The sequence below is a fragment of the Salmo salar genome, chromosome ssa27, assembly GCF_905237065.1.
Source record: "Salmo salar chromosome ssa27, Ssal_v3.1, whole genome shotgun sequence".
In the NCBI taxonomy this organism is placed as follows: domain Eukaryota; kingdom Metazoa; phylum Chordata; class Actinopteri; order Salmoniformes; family Salmonidae; genus Salmo; species Salmo salar.
The window spans coordinates 45,227,756-45,248,259 of record NC_059468.1 but is presented as its reverse complement, the minus strand read 5'-3'; the positions used below and the strand labels follow the sequence as shown (position 1 = coordinate 45,248,259).

The 20,504-nt window shown below is 42.7% G+C and overlaps 1 protein-coding gene across 1 annotated transcript in view; it reads right to left on the bottom strand.

Moving 5' to 3' along the window:
* Positions 1–7,307: 7,307 nt before the first annotated feature.
* The window catches only part of LOC106589161 (uncharacterized), a 34,107-nt gene continuing 20,910 nt past the window's right edge, over positions 7,308–20,504 (bottom strand). The window contains exons 7-9 of the mRNA XM_045709539.1: positions 10,189–10,292; positions 8,633–8,691; positions 7,308–7,464 (exon numbers count right to left, since the gene is read on the bottom strand). Of these exons, the coding sequence (XP_045565495.1) occupies positions 7,412–7,464; positions 8,633–8,691; positions 10,189–10,292 (216 nt within the window). The 3' untranslated portion in view covers positions 7,308–7,411. The remainder of the gene's footprint in view (positions 7,465–8,632; positions 8,692–10,188; positions 10,293–20,504) is intronic.

The following is a 20,504-nucleotide window of genomic DNA, read 5'->3' as shown; positions in this document are numbered from 1 at the left end:
TGTTATAACATTTTTCAACGTTTATGAGTTCTTCTGTAAATTAAATGTGCCTATTCACCGGAAGTTATGGGCAGAAAACGTTTTCTGAACGACACGCGCCAATGTAAAAATTGGGTTTTTGGAAATAAATATAAACTTGATCGAACAAAAAATGCATGTATTGTCTAACATGATGTCCTAGGAGTGTCATCTGATGAAGATTGTCAAAGGTTAGTGCTTAATTTCAGCTGTATATCTGGTTTTGTGATGGCTATCGTGCTTGGAAAATTGCTTTTTTTTTGTTGCTGAGATGCTAAAATAATCTAATGTTTTTCTTTCACCGTAAAACCTTTTTGAAATAAGACAATGTGATTGGATTAACGAGTAGAGTATCTTTAAAATGCCGTATAATACTTGAATTTTAATTTTGAGATTATTTTGTTTTGAATATCGGTTGTTGTCCAACCAATCCCGTTAGCGGGATTGTATCCTCAAGAGGTTTAAGGAGCTGGACCTGGGGAGTGAAGGAGCTGGACCTGGGGAGTGAAGGAGCTGGACCTGGGGAGTGAAGGAGCTGGACCTGGGGAGTGAAGGAGCTGGACCTGGGGAGTGAAGGAGCTGGACCTGGGGAGTGAAGGAGCTGGACCTGGGGAGTGAAGGAGCTGGACCTGGGGAGTGAAGGAGCTGGACCTGGGGAGTGAAGGAGCTGGACCTGGGGAGTGAAGGAGCTGGACCTGGGGAGTGAAGGAGCTGGACCTGGGGAGTGAAGGAGCTGGACCTGGGGAGTGAAGGAGCTGGACCTGGGGAGTGAAGGAGCTGGACCTGGGGAGTGAAGGAGCTGGACCTGGGGAGTTAACCTCTATGGGCAAGGCGGGACGAATTCGTCCCACCTACGTAACAGCCACCTGAATTCAGTGGCGCGATTTTTGAATCGTTTGAAATACTATTACTTCAATTTCTCAAACATATGACTATTTTACAGCTATTTAAAGACAAGACTCTCCTTAATCTAACCACACTGTCCGATTTCAAAAAGGCTTTACAACGAAAGCAAAACATTAGATTATGTCAGGAGAGTGCCCAGCCAGAAATAATCAGACACCCATTTTTCAAGCTAGCATATAATGTCACAAAAACCCAAACCACAGCTAAATGCAGCACTAACCTTTTATGATCTTCATCAGATGACACACCTAGGACATTATGTTATACAATACATGCATGTCTGTTCAATCAAGTTCATATTTATATCAAAAAACAGCTTTTTACATTAGCATGTGACGTTCAGAAAAAGCATACTCCCCGCAAACTTCCGGGGAATTTACTAACAGTTTGCTAAATTACTCACGATAAACGTTCACAAAAAGCATAACAATTATTTTAAGAATTATAGATACATTACTCCTCTATGCACTCGATATGTCCGATTTTAAAATAGCTTTTCGGATGAAGCACATTTTGCAATATTCTAAGTACATAGCCCAGCCATCACGGCTAGCTATTTAGACACCCGGCAAGATTAGCCTTCACCAAAATCCTATTTCCTATAAGAAAAATGTTCTTACCTTTCCTGTTCTTCGTCAGAATGCACTCCCAGGACTTCTACTTCAATAACAAATGTAGGTTTGGTCCCAAATAATCCATCGTTATATCCAAATATCCTCTGTTTTGTTCGTGCGTTCTAGACACTATACGAATGGTAAATAACGGTCGTGCGGATGGCGCATGGCGTGACAAAAAATTTCTAAATATTCCATTACCATACTTCGAAGCATGTCAACCGCTGTTTAAAACCAATTTTTATGCCATTTATCTCGTAGAAAAGCGATAATATTCCGACCGGGAATCTGCAATAAGCTAAACAGCCGAATGAAATTTCTCCACGGGGGCGAATCGTGCACGCGCCTCATTCAATGGTCCTCTGATCGGCCACTTGGATAAGGCGATAATCTGTTTCAGCCAGAGGCTGCCTCGTCATCGTTCAGGTTTTTCCCGGGTTCTGAGAGCCTATTGGAGCCCTGGGAATTGTCACGTTACAGCTAAGATCCTTACTCTTCAATAAACAGATGCAAGACGCACGACTCCTTGTCAGACAGGCCACTTCCTGCATGAAACCTTGTCAGGTTTTGGCCTGCCATAGGAGTTCTGTTATACTCACAGACACCATTCAAACAGTTTTAGAAACTTTAGGGTGTTTTCTATCCAAACCTGAACAATAATATGCATATTCTAGCTTCTGAGTTGGTGTGGGAGGCAGTTAAAAATGGGCACATATTTTTTCAAAAATTCTCAATACTGCCCCCTAGCCCAAACAGGTTAAGGAGCTTAAAGAGAAGATATGACATGGTTAAACAAATAGTTTAACCATGCCAAGACAGTGATGAGTGTGGGAGTTGTGTGTGTGTGTGTGTGTGTGTGTGTGTGTGTCATACAGCTCCTATAACCACCAGCCAATGAACTACCAATAATGACCTTAACCCCTGGTCCATGAGAGATGAGGTCACACAGGGCATGACCTTAACCCCTGGTCCATGAGAGATGAGGTCACACAGGACATGACCTTAACCCTCGCCCAATGAGAGATGAGGTCACACAGGGCATGACCTTAACCCCTGGTCCATGAGAGATGAGGTCACACAGGACATGACCTTAACCCTCGCCCAATGAGAGATGAGGTCACACAGGGCATGACCTTAACCCCTGGTCCATGAGAGATGAGGTCACACAGGACATGACCTTAACCCCTGCCCAATGAGAGATGAGGTCACACAGGGCATGACCTTAACCCCTGGTCCATGAGAGATGAGGTCACACAGGACATGACCTTAACCCCTGCCCAATGAGAGATGAGGTCACACAGGGCATGACCTTAACCCCTGGTCCATGAGAGATGAGGTCACACAGGACATGACCTTAACCCCTGCCCAATGAGAGATCAGGTCACACAGGGCATGACCTTAACCCCTGGTCCATGAGAGATGAGGTCACACAGGACATGACCTTAACCCCTGCCCAATGAGAGATCAGGTCACACAGGGTATTAGAAAGGAGAAAGCTCTCTGTCAAGTCAGATGCAAAGGTTTTTCCCAAAAATCTTTAAATAGCCTCTTTTGATAACACCTTGACTAGAGAGCTGCGTTCGAATACCAATACTAACATGCTGTATATTTTACATTTACATTTACGTCATTTAGCAGACGCTCTTATCCAGAGCGACTTACAAATTGGTGCATTCACCTTATGATATCCAGTGGAACAACCACTTTACAATAGTGCATCTAAATCTTTTAAGGGGTGGGGGGGTTAGAAGGATTACTTTATCCTATCCCAGGTATTCCTTAAAGAGGTTTGGGTTTCAGGTGTCTCCGAAAGGTGGTGATTGACTCCGCTGTCCTGGCGTCGTGAGGGAGCTTGTTCCACCATTGGGGTGCCAGAGCAGCGAACAGTTTTGACTGGGCTGAGCGGGAACTGTGCTTCCTCAGAGGTAGGGAGGCGAGCAGGCCATGGTGGATGAACGTATATTACTTAATGTGGATATACTACATACTATCTACTATTAGTTGATTTTAGTATACTGTAAACAAACGGCATCCTTTCAGATGAGCGTACTAGCGCTTCGCCTGTCTACCGGAAGTTGATGCTGTTGCTATGCAACCTCTTACTAGCTTGTTAGCATAACAAATTCGTAGGTAGACATTTTAAGACTTCGGGTGTATTTGTTAAATTCAATCTGGAGTGCTCAGAGTGTTGACAGATTGTCCATTTGTAAATTTGGGGGGTGTTTTTGCTCATGGAGCGTTCAGAGCACACACTGGACCCTCTGGCCGAGGAGTAGGGTTGATCCGAGCATTTTGAACTCACAATGGCAGTCAAGCGCCCAAGCTAACTGGCTAACTGGCTAACATTGGCTATCTACCTCCAGACAGATAATGAGAGAACACCCCAATCTGACCATTGTACTCCCCCTAGCAGAGCTGGTTAGGCTGTTTTCATGTTATCCAGAACATTGGTGACTGTTACTGTGCTGCTGGCAATTTAATTATTTTGCCGACGTTTACTGACACCGGCCGTATTCAACTGGTGTTGAGCGTTCGCAAATTCAGCAGTTATTCTGCGCTCTGGTACTCAGACGAGAGTGCTCTAGAATCGGTGTTGATAGCCAGAGTGAATTTACGAACGCACCCGATTGTCAGCCAACATTTTATTTATTTTATTTATTTCACCTTTATTTAACCAGGTAGGCCAGCTGAGAACAAGTTCTCATTTACAACTGCGACCTGGCCAAGATAAAGCTAAAGCAGTGCGACAAAAACAACAACACAGAGTTACACATGGAATAAACAACAACACAGAGTTACACATAAACAAACGTACAGTCAATAACATATTAGAACAATCTATGCTCAGTGTGTGCAAATGTAGAAGAGTAGGGAGGTAAGGCGATAAATAGGCCATAGAGGTGAAATAATTACAATTTAGCATCAACACTGGAGTGATAGATGAGCAGATGATGATGATGTGCAAGTAGAGATACTGGGGTGCAAAGGAGCAAGAGGATAAATAACAATGTGGGGATGAGGTAGAGAGATAGATGAGCTATTTACAGATGGGCTGTGTACAGGTGCAGTGATCTGTGAGCTGCTCTGACAGCTGGTGCTTAAAGCTAGTGAGGGTGATATGAGTCTCCAGCTTCAGTGATTTTTGCAATTTGTTCCAGTCATTGGCAGCAGAGAACTGGAAGGAAAGGCGCCGAAAGAAAGTGTTGGCTTTGGGGGTGACCAGTGAGATATACCTGCTGGAGCGCGTGCTACAGGTGGGTGTTGCTATGGTGACCAGTGAGCTGAGATAAGGCGGAGCTTTACCTAACAAAGACCTATAGATGACCTGGAGCCAGTGGGTTTGGCGACGGGTATGAAGCGAGGGCCAACCAACGAGAGCATACAGGTCGCAGTGGTGGGTAGTGTATGGGGCTTTGGTGACAAAACGGATGGCAATGTGATAGACTGCATCCAATTTGTTGAGTAGGGTATTGGAGGCTATTTTGTAAATGACATCGCCGAAGTCAAGGATCGGTAGGATAGTCAGTTTTACGAGGCTATGTTTAGCAGCATGAGGGAAGGATGCTTTGTTGCAAAATAGGAAGCCGATTCTAGATTTAATTTTGGATTGGAGATGCTTAATGTGAGTCTGGAAGGAGAGTTTAGAGTCTAACCAGACACCTAGGTATTTGTAGTTGTCCACATAGTCAGAACCGGCCAGAGTAGTGATGCTAGTCGGGCGGGAGGGTGCTGGGCAGCGATCGGTTGAAGAGCATGCATTTAGTTTTACTAGCATTTAAGAGCAGTTGGAGGCCACGGGAGGAGTGTTGAATGGGATTGAAGGTCGTTTGGAGGTTTGATAACACAGTGTCCTAAGACGGACCAGATGTATACAGAATGGTGTCATCTGTAAGGTAACGCATTCGAAAAAGTAATTACTTTATCAAATAGCTCAACATAATTAGTTAAAGTAACGAGTTTGTATCTGCTCTCATTGGGCTTCAGTTGCATTTTTTTTTTTTGCAATTCACATCACAAATAGTTTGGTTAGTGCATTTAGTAAGATTATTCAAACACAGCTTACATTTGTGTTTATGGTAAATATTAAGGGTAGTTGTTAATATAGTATTAGGTGTCCGTGTACTTCCCATCCCATAAACACAACCATCTCCTCATCCATCATCCATCGGTGTTCATGAATAAAGACTTTAGTCTTTCCCTCATCTTATCATCATAGTCAGGGAAGAAGAAAGATCACCAAGGGATTATGGGACATCAGGATGCAGCTTTTTCCTCCTCAGAGCAACGACGAGCTTTATGAATCAAACACCAATGATCCCACAGCCTGCGGAACCACACGTCGATTACCCTCAAATTATCTATGGAAAATGATCACTATACAAGCCCAGTAATTAGCCAATCAAACCAAACCACCAACAGTCTGAATCAACAAAACAACAGTCTGAATCAACAAAACAACAGTCTGAATCAACAAAACAACAGTCTGAATCAACAAAACAACAGTCTGAATCAACAACAGTCTGAATCAACAAAACAACAGTCTGAATCAACAAAACAACAGTCTGAATCAACAAAACAACAGTCTGAATCAACAACAGTCTGAATCAACAAAACAACAGTCTGAATCAACAAAACAACAGTCTGAATCAACAAAACAACAGTCTGAATCAACAAAACAACAGTCTGAATCAACAAAACAACAGTCTGAATCAACAACAGTCTGAATCAACAAAACAACAGTCTGAATCAACAAAACAACAGTCTGAATCAACAACAGTCTGAATCAACAAAACAACAGTCTGAATCAACAAAACAACAGTCTGAATCAACAAAACAACAGTCTGAATCAACAAAACAACAGTCTGAATCAACAACAGTCTGAATCAACAAAACAACAGTCTGAATCAACAAAACAACAGTCTGAATCAACAACAGTCTGAATCAACAAAACAACAGTCTGAATCAACAACAGTCTGAATCAACAAAACAACAGTCTGAATCAACAAAACAACAGTCTGAATCAACAAAACAACAGTCTGTGTGAAGTGTGATATTGTTGAAATACAACAAAGTAATACCCCCTTTGGAAGTGAGAGAATATAAAATTGTAAGTGTGCTTAATATTTCACTGGCCTGATGAAATATGCATTGTAGCCCAGAACGGAGGAAAAATGCAATGATTTGAAATGCATTATTTATTCATATAAACCTGGGGTGGATCGAGGCCTGAATGCTGATTGGCTGACAGACGTGGTATACCACAGGTATGACAAAACATTTATTTTTACTCCTCTAAAGATGTTGGTAACCAGTTTACAATATAAAATACGGCACGACGGGGATTTTGGGGTATACGGCTAATATAGCAAGGCTAAGGGATGTAGCCCGTGCTGTACTCTGCGTTGCGTCGTGCACAAGAACGGCCCACAGTCGTGGTAAATTGGTCATATACCACACCCTCTTGGGCCTTATTACTTCATTTGACCGTGATTGGCCTGAGGGGCATTCTAGAGCGTGCGTCATTTCCCTATAATGCACGGTATATCAGCGCGGTAGAACCCAATGGTTACGGTCCATTTGTACATGTTCTATATCTGAGCTGCTTTTTCATCATATCAAGCTGTATAAAAATAAACATTTAAAAAAACATTCATTACAAAGTTAAAATAGAGATGGTTGAATTTATTTTATAACATTATTCGCTCCAATCTAAAGTAAGAACACCAACAAAAAGGAAAGTAAGTATTTATTACAAAGCTAAAAAACAGAGGCAAACTAATTAATGTACTAATTAAACAATAATATTTTTTTAAAAAAGAAACATAAACCAAAATCGAAGACGAATCATTTAAAATGGCCGCCGTCTCGTTGGGTTAGAAGATGTTCCGTTTGGGACCTCGGTCGGCCCGGGTGAATCCTGGCGGTGCTGTAGGGTGGGATGGGAGAGGGGTATCAGTACCACTGGGATGGCTGTGCTGTCAGCTGACAAAGAGGTCAACAAAAGGCAGACTGTTAGCTAATAGTTTGCTAACTGTTTTCTGTTAGCTTGTAAACATAATGTGTCTTCTAATTCATGGTATCATTGAAATAGAACAAAATGGTATTCAGTTGAATACCAATATTCAGTTGAAAGCTGTTTAATTAAAGCAATTGCTTCTGACATTTGACATTTGAATGTACGCTGTTAAAAATCATTCAACAAGCAGTGTTTAAAAAAATTAAATAAAAATCAGTTTGTCAAAAGTCAATACAGCGTACGCCTGGTTAAACACATGTGGATTCCATGCTGAGCCCAACGGGGCTAGACGAGGGACAATCCCTGGAATCAAACATTACATCTATACTGTCTAGGGGCAAGCGCATTATCTGCCTAATAAAGTCACACACACACACACACACACACACACCATAATGTGATGTCAGATATTTTTATGAAAAGTCTATCTTAAAAGGACGTCAGTGTTTCTTAGAACACAGCGTGCCCTACTCAATGTTTTACCAAGGTGAAGGATTACAAACTCTGATTTACCACAGACAGACAGACAGACAGACAGACAGACAGACAGACAGACAGACAGACAGACAGAGACAGACAGACAGACAGACAGACAGACAGACAGACAGACAGACAGACAGACAGACAGACAGACAGACAGACAGACAGACAGACAGACAGACAGACAGACAGACAGACAGACAGAGGTTATCTGAGGCTAAACATCACAACGGTCTGACAGAGAAAGAGCAACGACAGAGGAGAGGAGAGGAGAGGAGAGGAGAGGAGAGGAGAGGAGAGGAGAGGAGAGGAGAGGAGAGGAGAGGAGAGGAGAGGAGAGGAGAGGAGAGGAGAGGAGAGGAGAGGAGAGGAGAGGAGAGGAGAGGAGAGGAGAGGAAATTAAATGAGAGGAAATTGCAGACAGAGTGGCTTAATAACAGTTAGTGGATTTTTTTCTTTCTCTCCTTCTTTTCTTTCCTTTTCTTTAGAACCAAAATGGGTACTGAACCGTCAAATGCCATGGCGGAGATCTCTCACCTTTACCTTGTCGCTGACGTAGCCTCGGCCACAGCCACACAACACAGCTAATCAACCTTACCGTTTACCGGACACCGGCTTCCCAAACCCACTGCAGTCACTCGCTCCACTAAAGTCTCGCTGCATGGAGAGAACAAATCAAAAAGGTAGAGTGTAAGAAAGAAAAAGAGAGACACAATTCCAAAACAGAGAGAGGAGAGAGAGTTCAAAAACAAATCCAATTGTGATTAACTCCCATATCTACTGGGTGAAATACCACAGTGTGACATCACAGCAGCAAGATGTGTGACCTGTTACCACAAGAAAAGGGCAACCAGTGAAGAACAAACACCATTTTAAATACAAACAATATTTATGTTTATTTATTTTCCCTTTTGTACTTTAACCATTTGCACATCGTTACAACACTGTATATATAGACAGTATTTGAAATGTCTATTATTTTGAAACTTGTGAGTGTAATGTTAACAGTTCATTTTATTGTTTATTTCATTTTTGTTTATTATCCATTTCACTTGCTTTGGCAATGTTAACATATGTTTCCCATGACAATAAAGCCCCTTGAATTGAATTGAGAGAGAGAGAGGGTGGAGAAAAGGAGAGAGAGGGGGATAGGTGGAGAGAGAGGGAGGGAGAGAGAGAGGGGTAGAGAGAGAGAGAGGGGGGGGTGGTGGAGAAAAGAGAGAGAGAGAGAGGGTGAGAAAAGGAGAGAGAGGGGGATAGGTGGAGAGAGAGGGAGGGAGAGAGAGAGGGGGTAGAGAGAGAGAGAGAGAGAGAGGGGGGGTGGTGGAGAAATAAGAGAGAGAGAGGAGAGGGTGGAGAAAAGGAGAGAGTGGGGGATAGGTGGAGAGAGAGGGAGGGAGAGAGAGAGGGGTAGAGAGAGAGAGGGGGGTGGTGGAGAAATAGAGAGAGAGAGAGCGAGAGAGGGGGTGGTGGTAAAGGGGGAGTGAGAGGGGGGTGGTGGAAAAATAGAGAGAGAAAGAGGGGGTGGTGGAGAAATAGAGAGAGAGAGAGAGAGAGAGAGAGAGAGGGGGGTGGTGGAGAAATAGAGGGAGAGATAAATTGGGAAGGTGGAGAAAGAGCTAGAGGAGGGGGTGGAGAAATGAGGGGTGGAGTTAGAGAGAGAGAGAGGCGGGGTGGAGAGAGAGAGGGGGGTGGAGAGAGAGAGAGAGAGAGAGAGAGAGGGGGGTGGAGAGAGAGGGGGGTGGAGAGAGAGGGGGGTTGGAGAGAGAGGGGGTAGGTGGACAGAGAGAGAGGGGGGTAGGTGGACAGAGAGAGAGAGAGAGAGAGAGAGAGAGGAGGGGGTGGGGAGAGAGAGAAGGGGGTGGAGAGAGAGAGGGAGGGTGGTGGATAAAGAGAGGGGGGTGGGGTGGTGGAGAAACAGATATAGAGAGAGGGGGTGGAGAGAGAGGGGTGGTAGAGAGAGAGAGGAGGGGATGGAGAGAGAGAGAGAGAGAGGGGTAGAGAGAGAGAGAGGGGTGGAGAGAGAGAGAGGGGTGGAGAGAGAGAGGGGTGGAGAGAGAGAGAGGGAGGGTGGTGGATAAAGAGAGAGATGGGGTGGGTGGTGGAGAAAGTGTGCAGTGAGTGAGTGAGTGTGTTTGTGTGGTCTCTCTGTACCTGTACAGGTGAGGCATGGGCTTCTGGGAGTGTCCGTCCCCAGACATGCAGCCAGGGTCAAGGGACATTCTAGTTGTCATCCCGGATGTCCTGACATCACAGCCCTGGAAGAACAAACCACACTACTGGTTAGTAGATCAAATCAAACATTATTTGTCACATGCGCTGAATACAACAGGTGGAGACCTCACAGTGAAATGCTGAATACAACAGGTGTAGTAGACCTCACAGTGAAATGCTGAATACAACAGGTGTAGTAGACCTCACAGTGAAATGCTGAATACAACAGGTGTAGTAGACCTCACAGTGAAATGCTGAATACAACAGGTGTAGTAGACCTCACAGTGAAATGCTGAATACAACAGGTGTAGTAGACCTCACAGTGAAATGCTGAATACAACAGGTGTAGTAGACCTCACAGTGAAATGCTGAATACAACAGGTGTAGTAGACCTCACAGTGAAATGCTGAATACAACAGGTGTAGTAGACCTCACAGTGAAATGCTGAATACAACAGGTGGAGACCTCACAGTGAAATGCTGAATACAACAGGTGTAGTAGACCTCACAGTGAAACGCTGAATACAACAGGTGTAGCAGACCTCACAGTGAAACGCTGAATACAACAGGTGTAGTAGACCTCACAGTGAAATGCTGAATACAACAGGTGTAGTAGACCTCACAGTGAAATGCTGAATACAACAGGTGTAGTAGACCTCACAGTGAAATGCTGAATACAACAGGTGTAGTAGACCTCACAGTGAAATGCTGAATACAACAGGTGTAGTAGACCTCACAGTGAAATGCTGAATACAACAGGTGTAGTAGACCTCACAGTGAAATGCTGAATACAACAGGTGTAGTAGACCTCACAGTGAAATGCTGAATACAAACAGGTGTAGTAGACCTCACAGTGAAATGCTGAATACAACAGGTGTAGTAGACCTCACAGTGAAATGCTGAATACAACAGGTGTAGTAGACCTCACAGTGAAATGCTGAATACAACAGGTGGAGACCTCACAGTGAAATGCTGAATACAACAGGTGTAGTAGACCTCACAGTGAAATGCTGAATACAACAGGTGTAGCAGACCTCACAGTGAAACGCTGAATACAACAGGTGTAGTAGACCTCACAGTGAAATGCTGAATACAACAGGTGTAGTAGACCTCACAGTGAAATGCTGAATACAACAGGTGTAGTAGACCTCACAGTGAAATGCTGAATACAACAGGTGTAGCAGACCTCACAGTGAAACGCTTACTGACAAGCCAACAGCGCAGTTCAAGAAGAGTTAAGAAAATATTTACCAAGTAGACTAAAATAAAAAGTAACACAATAAAAATAACAATAACGAGACTATATACAGGGTGTACCGGTCCCGAGTCAGTGTGGAGATTATATACAGGGGGTACCGGTCCCGAGTCAGTGTGGAGATTATATACAGGGGGTACCGGTCCCGAGTCAGTGTGGAGATTATATACAGGGGGTACCGGTCCCGAGTCAGTGTGGAGATTATATACAGGGGGTACCGGTACAGGGGAAAGGGTTTTTGTTGTGCCTTCTTCACGACTGTCTTGGTGTGTTTGGACCATGATAGTTCGTTGGTAACGTGGACACCAGGGAAGTTGAAACTCTCGACCCGCTCCACTTTCTGGTTTTAGTTAGTTAGCAGCCATTTTTAAAGGAAGTCAACATGTCATGACAGTGTTCACCAGGGATAAACAGGCCACTCTCAGATCGTCACATCACTAGTGTGAAAATCACTGTAGAGCAACTAGGCTGGTGATGTTTTCTCTTCTGCCTCTATGGTGGTGTTGCTTAGCTACACACTAGCCTCATCCTTCATCCCTCATCCCCCTCTTCATCAAATCACTCTCTCTGTCCCTCGTTCCCTACTCTATCCCTCTGTTCAACAGCTGGTGAGGGTAAAGACAGGAGGAGACAGGAGGTTAAGAAGACACCCAGACGGAGAGATACTGTGCTCCTCTTTCTGCACGGTCGCTTCCTGTTCCGCTGTGTTCTACAGAGTTCTACAGTCTCTCTCTTTATTTCTATCTTTCTCTCTCTTTATTTCTATCTTTCTATCTTTCTCTCTCTTTATTTCTATCTCTCTCTCTGACACACTCACACACACTTGTTTGTATCGTGACATCCATAGGCAACTATGATCTGAGGATTAAAAAAATAATAATTATTTCACCTTTATTTAACCAGGTAGGCCAGTTGAGAACAAGTTCTCATTTACAACTGCGACCTGGCCAAGATAAAGCATAGCAATTTGACACATACAACAACACAGAGTTACACATAAACAAACATACAGTCAATGATACAGTAGAACAAAAGAAAACAAAAAGTCTATATACAGTGAGTGGAAATGAGGTAAGTTAAGGCAATAAATAGGCCATGGTGGCGAAGTAATTACAATATAGCAATTAAACACTGGAATGGTAGATGTGCAGAAGATGAATGTGCAAGTAGAGATACTGGGGTGCAAAGGAGCAAGATAAATAAATAAATACAGAATGGGGATGAGGTAGTTGGATGGGCTAATTACAGATGGGCTATGTACAGGTGCAGTGATCTGTGAGCTGCTCTGACAGCTGATGCTTAAAGTTAGTGAGGGAGATATGAGTCTCCAGCTTCAGAGATTTTTGCAGTTCGTTCCAGTCATTGGCAGCAGAGAACTGGAAGGAAAGGCGGCCAAAGGAGGAATTGGCTTTGGGGATGATCAGAGAGATATACCTGCTGGAGCACGTGCTACAGGTGGGTGTTGCTATGGTGACCAGTGAGCTGAGGCGGGGCTTTACCTAGCAGGGTCTTGTAGATGACCTGGAGCCAGTGGGTTTGGCGACGGGTATGAAGCGAGGGCCAGCCAACGAGAGCGTACATGTCGTAGTGGTGGGTAGTATATGGGGCTTTGGTGACAAAACAGATGGCAATGTGACAGACTGCATCCAATTTGTTGAGTAGAGTGTTGGAGGCCATTTACCCGCGTGTCACATTTAATATCTTCCCCCAGCCTGTTGCATTAGTCATAGAGACCCCGTGATGCCACTGTGACAATCAGTCACTATAGGACATCTATTTATGGGAGTTGATTAACAAAATACTACCACTGCCAACGTTTTAATAAGTGCATATATGCAAAGTGCAAACGCTTTACATTTGCATCACATTAACATATAATGTATAGGGGTTATTTTAATCAAAGCCCTATTCAAATACATCAGTGTTAATAGCTCCACATTTCGTGACCGTCAGTCCAAAGTAATATCATTTATCCGAATGGCTTTTAATTAATCCCAACCTTCATCGGGTCACTTCATCCAAAGAGATGCCACGTCTCTAAAAACATTAGCGGTGGAATTCCCAGAGAAATAGTTTCCGTCTACCAGTTTCAATTCCAACCGTTGGTCACCTCACTTCCTCGTCATTTCAAACCCCACGATGACGGTGAATCAATGCGGAAAACTGATTGGATTTACAATTAGTCATCAACATAAAAGGGCATTTCGTCTTTTTTTTCCCCATCCAACTTTTAACCTAAATCCAATGACATGGTGAATGGTTTTGGTTGATTTCATGTTGAATTCACGTTAGTTGAAGACTTTATCAAATGTAAATCAAAGCTAGACGTTTCACTGATTTCTGTTTCTGTCGGCAGGTTTGAATTCCCACCGTTTCTCACCTCGCCAACACCAGGCAGAGTAGTTTATGGCTACCAGTTTGGGAGGGGAACGCGTCTGTCTGTCTGTCTGTCTGTCTGTCTGTCTGTCTGTCTGTCTGTCTGTCTGTCTGTCTGTCTGTCTGTCTGTCTGTCTGTCTGTCTGTCTTGCTCTCTCTCTCAATCTCTGTCTGTCTGTCTGTCTTGCTCTCTCTCTCAATCTCTGTCTGTCTGTCTGTCTGTCTGTCTGTCTGTCTGTCTGTCTGTCTGTCTGTCTGTCTGTCTGTCTGTCTGTCTTGCTCTCTCTCTCAATCTCTGTCTGTCTGTCTGTCTGTCTGCTCTCTCTGTCTGTCTGTCTGTCTGTCTTGCCTCTGTCTGTCTGTCTGTCTGTCTGTCTGTCTGTCTGTCTGTCTGTCTGTCTGTCTTGCCCTCTCTCTGTCTGTCTGTCTGTCTGTCTGTCTGTCTGTCTTGCTCTCTCTCTCAATCTCTGTCTGTCTGTCTGTCTGTCTGTCTGTCTTGCTCTCTCTCTCAATCTCTGTCTGTCTGTCTTGCTCTCTCTCTCTCTCAATCTCTGTCTGTCTGTCTTGCTCTCTCTCTCAATCTCTGTCTGTCTGTCTGTCTGTCTGTCTGTCTGTCTGTCTGTCTGTCTGTCTGTCTGTCTGTCTGTCTGTCTGTCTGTCTGTCTGTCTGTCTGTCTGTCGTCTGCTCTCTCTCTCTGTCTGTCTGTCTGTCTGTCTGTCTTCTTCTCTCTGTCTGTCTGTCTGTCTTGCTCTCTCTCTCTCTCAATCTCTGTCTGTCTGTCTGTCTTGCTCTCTCTCTCTCTCAATCTCTGTCTGTCTGTCTGTCTGTCTGTCTGTCTGTCTGTCTGTCTGTCTGTCTGTCTGTCTGTCTGTCTGTCTGTCTGTCTGTCTGTCTGTCTGTCTGTCTGTCTGTCTGTCTGTCTGTCTGTCTGTCTGTCTGTCTGTCTGTCATGTCCCTCCACAACAAGAGAATGTCCCTCACTAGAAAGAGGAAGGTGTTGATCTCTGTCTGTCTGTCTATCCTTCTGATTGGCTATCAGGCCTTTGGTTTCAGTCAAACTGGGAAAAAAAGAGGCCCGTTATGCAACTATCAGTGAGATAGGACGAGGTAAGAGTTAGTTTTAATCAGAGGGACAGGACGAGGTAAGAGTTAGTTTTAATCAGAGGGACTGGACGGGGTAAGAGTTAGTTTTAATCAGAAGGATAGGACGGGGTAAGAGTTAGTTTTAATCAGAGGGACAGGACGAGGTAAGAGTTAGTTTTAATCAGAGGGACTGGACGGGGTAAGAGTTAGTTTTAATCAGAGGGACTGGACGGGGTAAGAGTTAGTTTTAATCAGAGGGATAGGACGGGGTAAGAGTTAGTTTTAATCAGTGGGCTATAGCCTAATACACCTGCAGCAAACACTACAGTACACTTTATCATGCAACACACACACACACACACACACACACACACATCAACTCCAGCACACACACTAGATACTAGCTCAGGCTAATCAAACCTTTTAGTACATTATGAATACTAATGATGAATACCAATGACCAAGAAGCATATATATATATATATATATATATATATAACAGATGAAGAGACAGAGAGACATAATTCACAGTGCAACCAGCATGCATTGCTGCCGCAGGCTATACACACACACAGAAGAAAGCTCTCCGACCCAATGCGCTGGCACTGTGGGAAACAAGATGCAAACCGCTGATTCCAAAGATAGTTACGCAGTCCTTCGTAGAAAATGGGCCAGAATCACAATGTTTATATAATTACACAGTCCTTTATAGAAAATGGGCCAGAATCACAATGACTATAAAACTGCTACAGAATGTTAAGAATAGTTAGTTGATGCAGAGAAAACACAGCGGCAGTAAAACAACATAGAAAGTGTGAGGAAAAACTGTTCAGGTATTGTATGACATTCTAACTGTTTGTTTACATAAACAAGCATCGACAACAACAACAAAGTCCTTCTAAAGCACCAGATGAGTTACAGTAGAAGTCGAAAGTTTACATACACCTTAGCCAAATACATTTAAAACTCAGTTTTTCACAATTCAAGACATTTAATCTTGGTAAAATATTCTGTGACTTAGATCAGTTAGGATCACCACTTTATTTAAAGAATGTGAAATGTCAGAATAATAGTTGAGAGTTATTTATTTGAGCTTTTATTTCTTTCATCACATTCCCAGTGGGTCAGAAGTTTACATACACTCAATTAGTATTTGGTAGCATTGCCTTTAAATTGTTTAACTTGGATCAAGCTTTTCGTGTAACCTTCCACATGCATCCCACAATAAGTTGGATGAATTTTGACCCATTCCTCCTGACAGAGCTGGTGTAACTGAGTCAAGTTTGTAGGCATCCTTGCTCACACACACTTTTCAGTTCTGCCCACACATTTTCTATGGGATTGAGGTCAGGGCTTTGTGATGGCCACTCCAATACCTTTGTTGTCCTTAAGCCATTTTGCCACAACTTTGGAAGTATGCTTGGGGTCATTGTCCATTTGGAAGACCCATTTGCGACCAAGCTTTAACTTCCTGACTGATGTCTTGAGATGTTGCTTCAATATACCCACATAATTTTTCCCTCCTCATGATGCCATCTATTTTGTGAAGTGCACCAGTCCCTCCTGCAGCAAAGCACCCCAACAACATGATGCTGCCACCCCCGTGCTTCACGGTTGGAATGGTGTTCTTTGGCTTGCAAGCCTCCCCCTTTTTCCTCCAAACATAACGATGGTCATTATGGCCAAACAGTTCTATTTTTGTTTCATCAGACCAGAGGACATTTATCCAGAAAGTACGATCTTTGTCCCCATGTGCAGTTGCAAACCGTAGTCTGGCTTTTTTATGGCGGTTTTGGAGCAGTGGCTTCTTTCTTGCTGAGTGGCCTTTCAGGCTATGTCAATATAGGACTCGTTTTACAGTGGATATAGATAATTTTGTACCTGTTTCCTCCAGCATCTTCACAAGGTCCTTTGCTGTGGTTCTGGGATTGATTTGCAATTTTCGCACCAAAGTACGTTCATCTCTAGGGGACAGAATGCATCTCCTTCCTGAGCGGTATGACGGCTTCATGGTCGCATGGTGTTTATACTTGCATACTATTGTTTGTACAGATGAACGTGGTTCCTTCAGGCATTTTGAAATTGCTCCCAAGGATGAACCAGACTTGTGGAGGTCTAGAATTGGTTTTCTGAGGTCTTGGCTGATTTCTTTTCATTTTCCCATGATGTCAAGCAAAGAGGCACTGAGTTTGAAGGTAGGCCTTGAAAAACATCCACAGGTTCACCTCCAATTGACTCAAATTATGTAAATTAGCCCATCAGAAGCTTCTAAAGCCATGACATCATTTTCTGGAATTTTCCAAGCTGTTTAAAGGCACAGTCAACTTAGTGTATGTTAACTTCTGACCCACTGGAATTGTGATACAGTGAATTATAAGCGAAATAATCTGTCTGTAATCAATTGTTGGCAAAATTACTTGTGTCATGCACAAAGTAGATGTTCTAACCGACTTGCCAAAACTATAGTTTGTTAACAAGAAATTTGTGGAGTGGTTGAAAAACGAGTTTTAATGACTCCAACCTAAGTGTATGTAAACTTCTGACTTCACCTGTAAATACACCTTCTCTGCCTTCCTATAGGCCCCAATGTTACTTCAAAGGCCAGAATAAATATATTCACCTTCTCTCCCCTGCTCTAGGCTACAGGATGTAGGCTACAGGAAGTAGGCTAAAGGATATAGGCTAGGAGGAAGTACAAGTACACTGAATGGCCCAAGGAAGTATATGTAGTGTCCATACTGTGTAGGTGGGAATTCATGAGCAGTGGAGAGGGGCTGGCTGCACTGGGGAAGGAAGGAGGGAGGGAGGTAGGAAGGGAGGGAGGGAGCGCAGCGGGAGAGAGAGATTGTCACACGCCACATCTTTGAAGATGGCCTGCCTACCCAGTAATTAGGGCACAGAAGACACGGCACACACACACACACACACACACGCCAGCATGAAATTCACTGTGACACCCATGCCCCCGTCACGACCACCGCAGAGAGAAGAGAGAATAAGAGAATAAAGGAGAGGAGAGAAAGGGGAAGGAGGGAAGTAAGGAGGGGAGGGAGGGAAGGAGAGATGGAGGATCAGGGAGGGAGGGAGGGAGGGAGGGAGGGAGGGAGGGAGGGAGGGAGGGAGGGAGGGAGGGAGGGAGGGAGGGAGGGAGGGAGGGAGGGAGGGAGGGAGGGTGAAGGATGATCTCTGAGTGCAGCTCTCTTATGAGGAGCATCCATCAGGAGGTGACACCCGTAGAAATAAACCCCCTTTCCCATATTCAATTACACACAGTGGTACACACACACACACACATGCACACGCAGACACAGAAACACACACAGACGTATACAGTTTCATAAGATAAGTCTAGAATAAAATAGTCTAGAATAAGATAATAGTCTAGAATAAGATAATAGTCAGTAATAAGATGAGTCTACAACAAGGTCTATAACAAGATAAGGGTTTATAGATAATAGTCTAGAATAAGATAAGTCTAGAATAAGATAATAGTCTAGAACAAGTTAAGAGTCTAGAATAAGATAAGGGTTTATAGATAATAGTCTAGAATAAGATAAGTCTAGAATAAGATAATAGTCTAGAATAAGATAAGGGTTTATATATAAGTGTCTAGAATAAGATAAGGGTTTATAGATAATAGTCTAGAATAAGATAAGGGTTTATAGATAATAGTCTAGAATAAGATAAGGGTTTATAGATAAGAGTCTAGAATAAGATAAGGGTTTATAGATAATAGTCTAGAATAAGATAAGAGTCTAGAATAAGATAAGGGTTTATAGATAATAGTCTAGAATAAGATAAGGGTTTATACATAATAGTCTAGAATAAGATAAGGGTTTATAGATAATAGTCTAGAATAAGATAAGGGTTTATAGATAATAGTCTAGAATAAGATAAGGGTTTATAGATAATAGTCTAGAATAAGATAAGTGTCAAGTTTGTCGTAAAGATGTGACCAAGGCGCAGCGGGAATGTGTATGCTCATCTTCTTTAATGTGAAGAAAACCAAAACAAACACTTAAACAAAACAACGACGAGAAACAGTCCTGTGAGGCACACAGCTACACAACACGGAACAACTACCCACAACAACCCATAGAAAAACACCCCTACTAAATAGGACCTTCAATTAGAGGCAACGAGGAACAGCTGCCTCCAATTGAAGGTCAACCCACTAAACTAAACATAGAAATAGAAAAACTAGAACGAACATAGAAACATACTAACATAGAACATTAACCAAAAAAAAACGAAACACATAAAACAAACACCCCCTGCCACGCCCTGACCAAACTACAATAACAAACAACCCCTTTTACTGGTCAGGACATGACAATAAGTGTCTAGAATAAGACAAAGGTTTATAGATAATAGTCTAGAATAAGATAAGGGTCTAGAATAAGATAAGGGTTTATAGATAATAGTCTAGAATAAGATAAGGGTTTATAGATTATAGTTTAGAATAAGATAAGGGTTTATAGATAATAGTCTAGAATAAGATAAGGGTCTAGAATAAGATAAGGGTTTATAGATAATAGTCTAGAATAAGATAAGTCTAGAATAAGATAACAGTCTAGAATAAGATAAGGGTTTATAGATAATAGTCTAGAATAAGATAATAGTCTAGAATAAGGTAAGGGTTTTTAGATAGTCTAAAATAAAATAAGGGTTTATAGATAATAGTCTAGAATTAGATAAGAGTCTAGAATAAGATCAAGTATATAATAAGATAAGTCTATATTATGATAATAGTGCATAATGAGATAAGAGTGCAGAATGAGAGAGTGTAGAATAAGATCCCACCCGTGGCCAACCAATAGAGGGTGCACCTGGTCATTTTGGACGTTTTTCAAAAAGTCTTAAAAAAAAAACAGAGTCCCACTTCTCCCTCATCATACATGACAAATAGACCTTCTAGGTTGATTCAGGGCTTAACATAGTGATATATATCATTTGGTCAGTATAAATGCCATATGGACATGGTTCACCGACTTCTGGGTTCGGAAACTGACTTCCTATGTTCATATATGGCAAATGGACATAATATCCTGGTTTGGCACTTTCAATACTTATATATGGCATTTGGGCATTTCTTATGCCATTTGGCCATGGTTCACTGACTTTTGACTTTCTACGGTCATATATTGCAAATGGACAAAACATAGGCCTCATGGACATCTCAATAAAATAAGACAAAGGTATGTTCATACAGTTGTTATATATGCATAAATGACAACAAAAAATTTAAAATGTCAAAAACAGTCCAGAAAACACTTTTATAGAGGGTGATACATTTTAGAATTTCTTTTTCAAATTTTCTAAATTTGACCTTTGGGTCTTGACTTTATGTCCATTAGCAATATGAAAATCTACAGCGGAGCGCACGCACACTTTGGGATTTTTGCAGTATGACACTTGGCATTTGCCATATGCCAGTTGCCATAAGCTTTGAATGAATTGCCGTCCATTTGAGTGGTATTTGCGATCGTGTATATGTTAGAGACTAGTCAAGGATCATATCACGTCCACCTTACTGGCCACC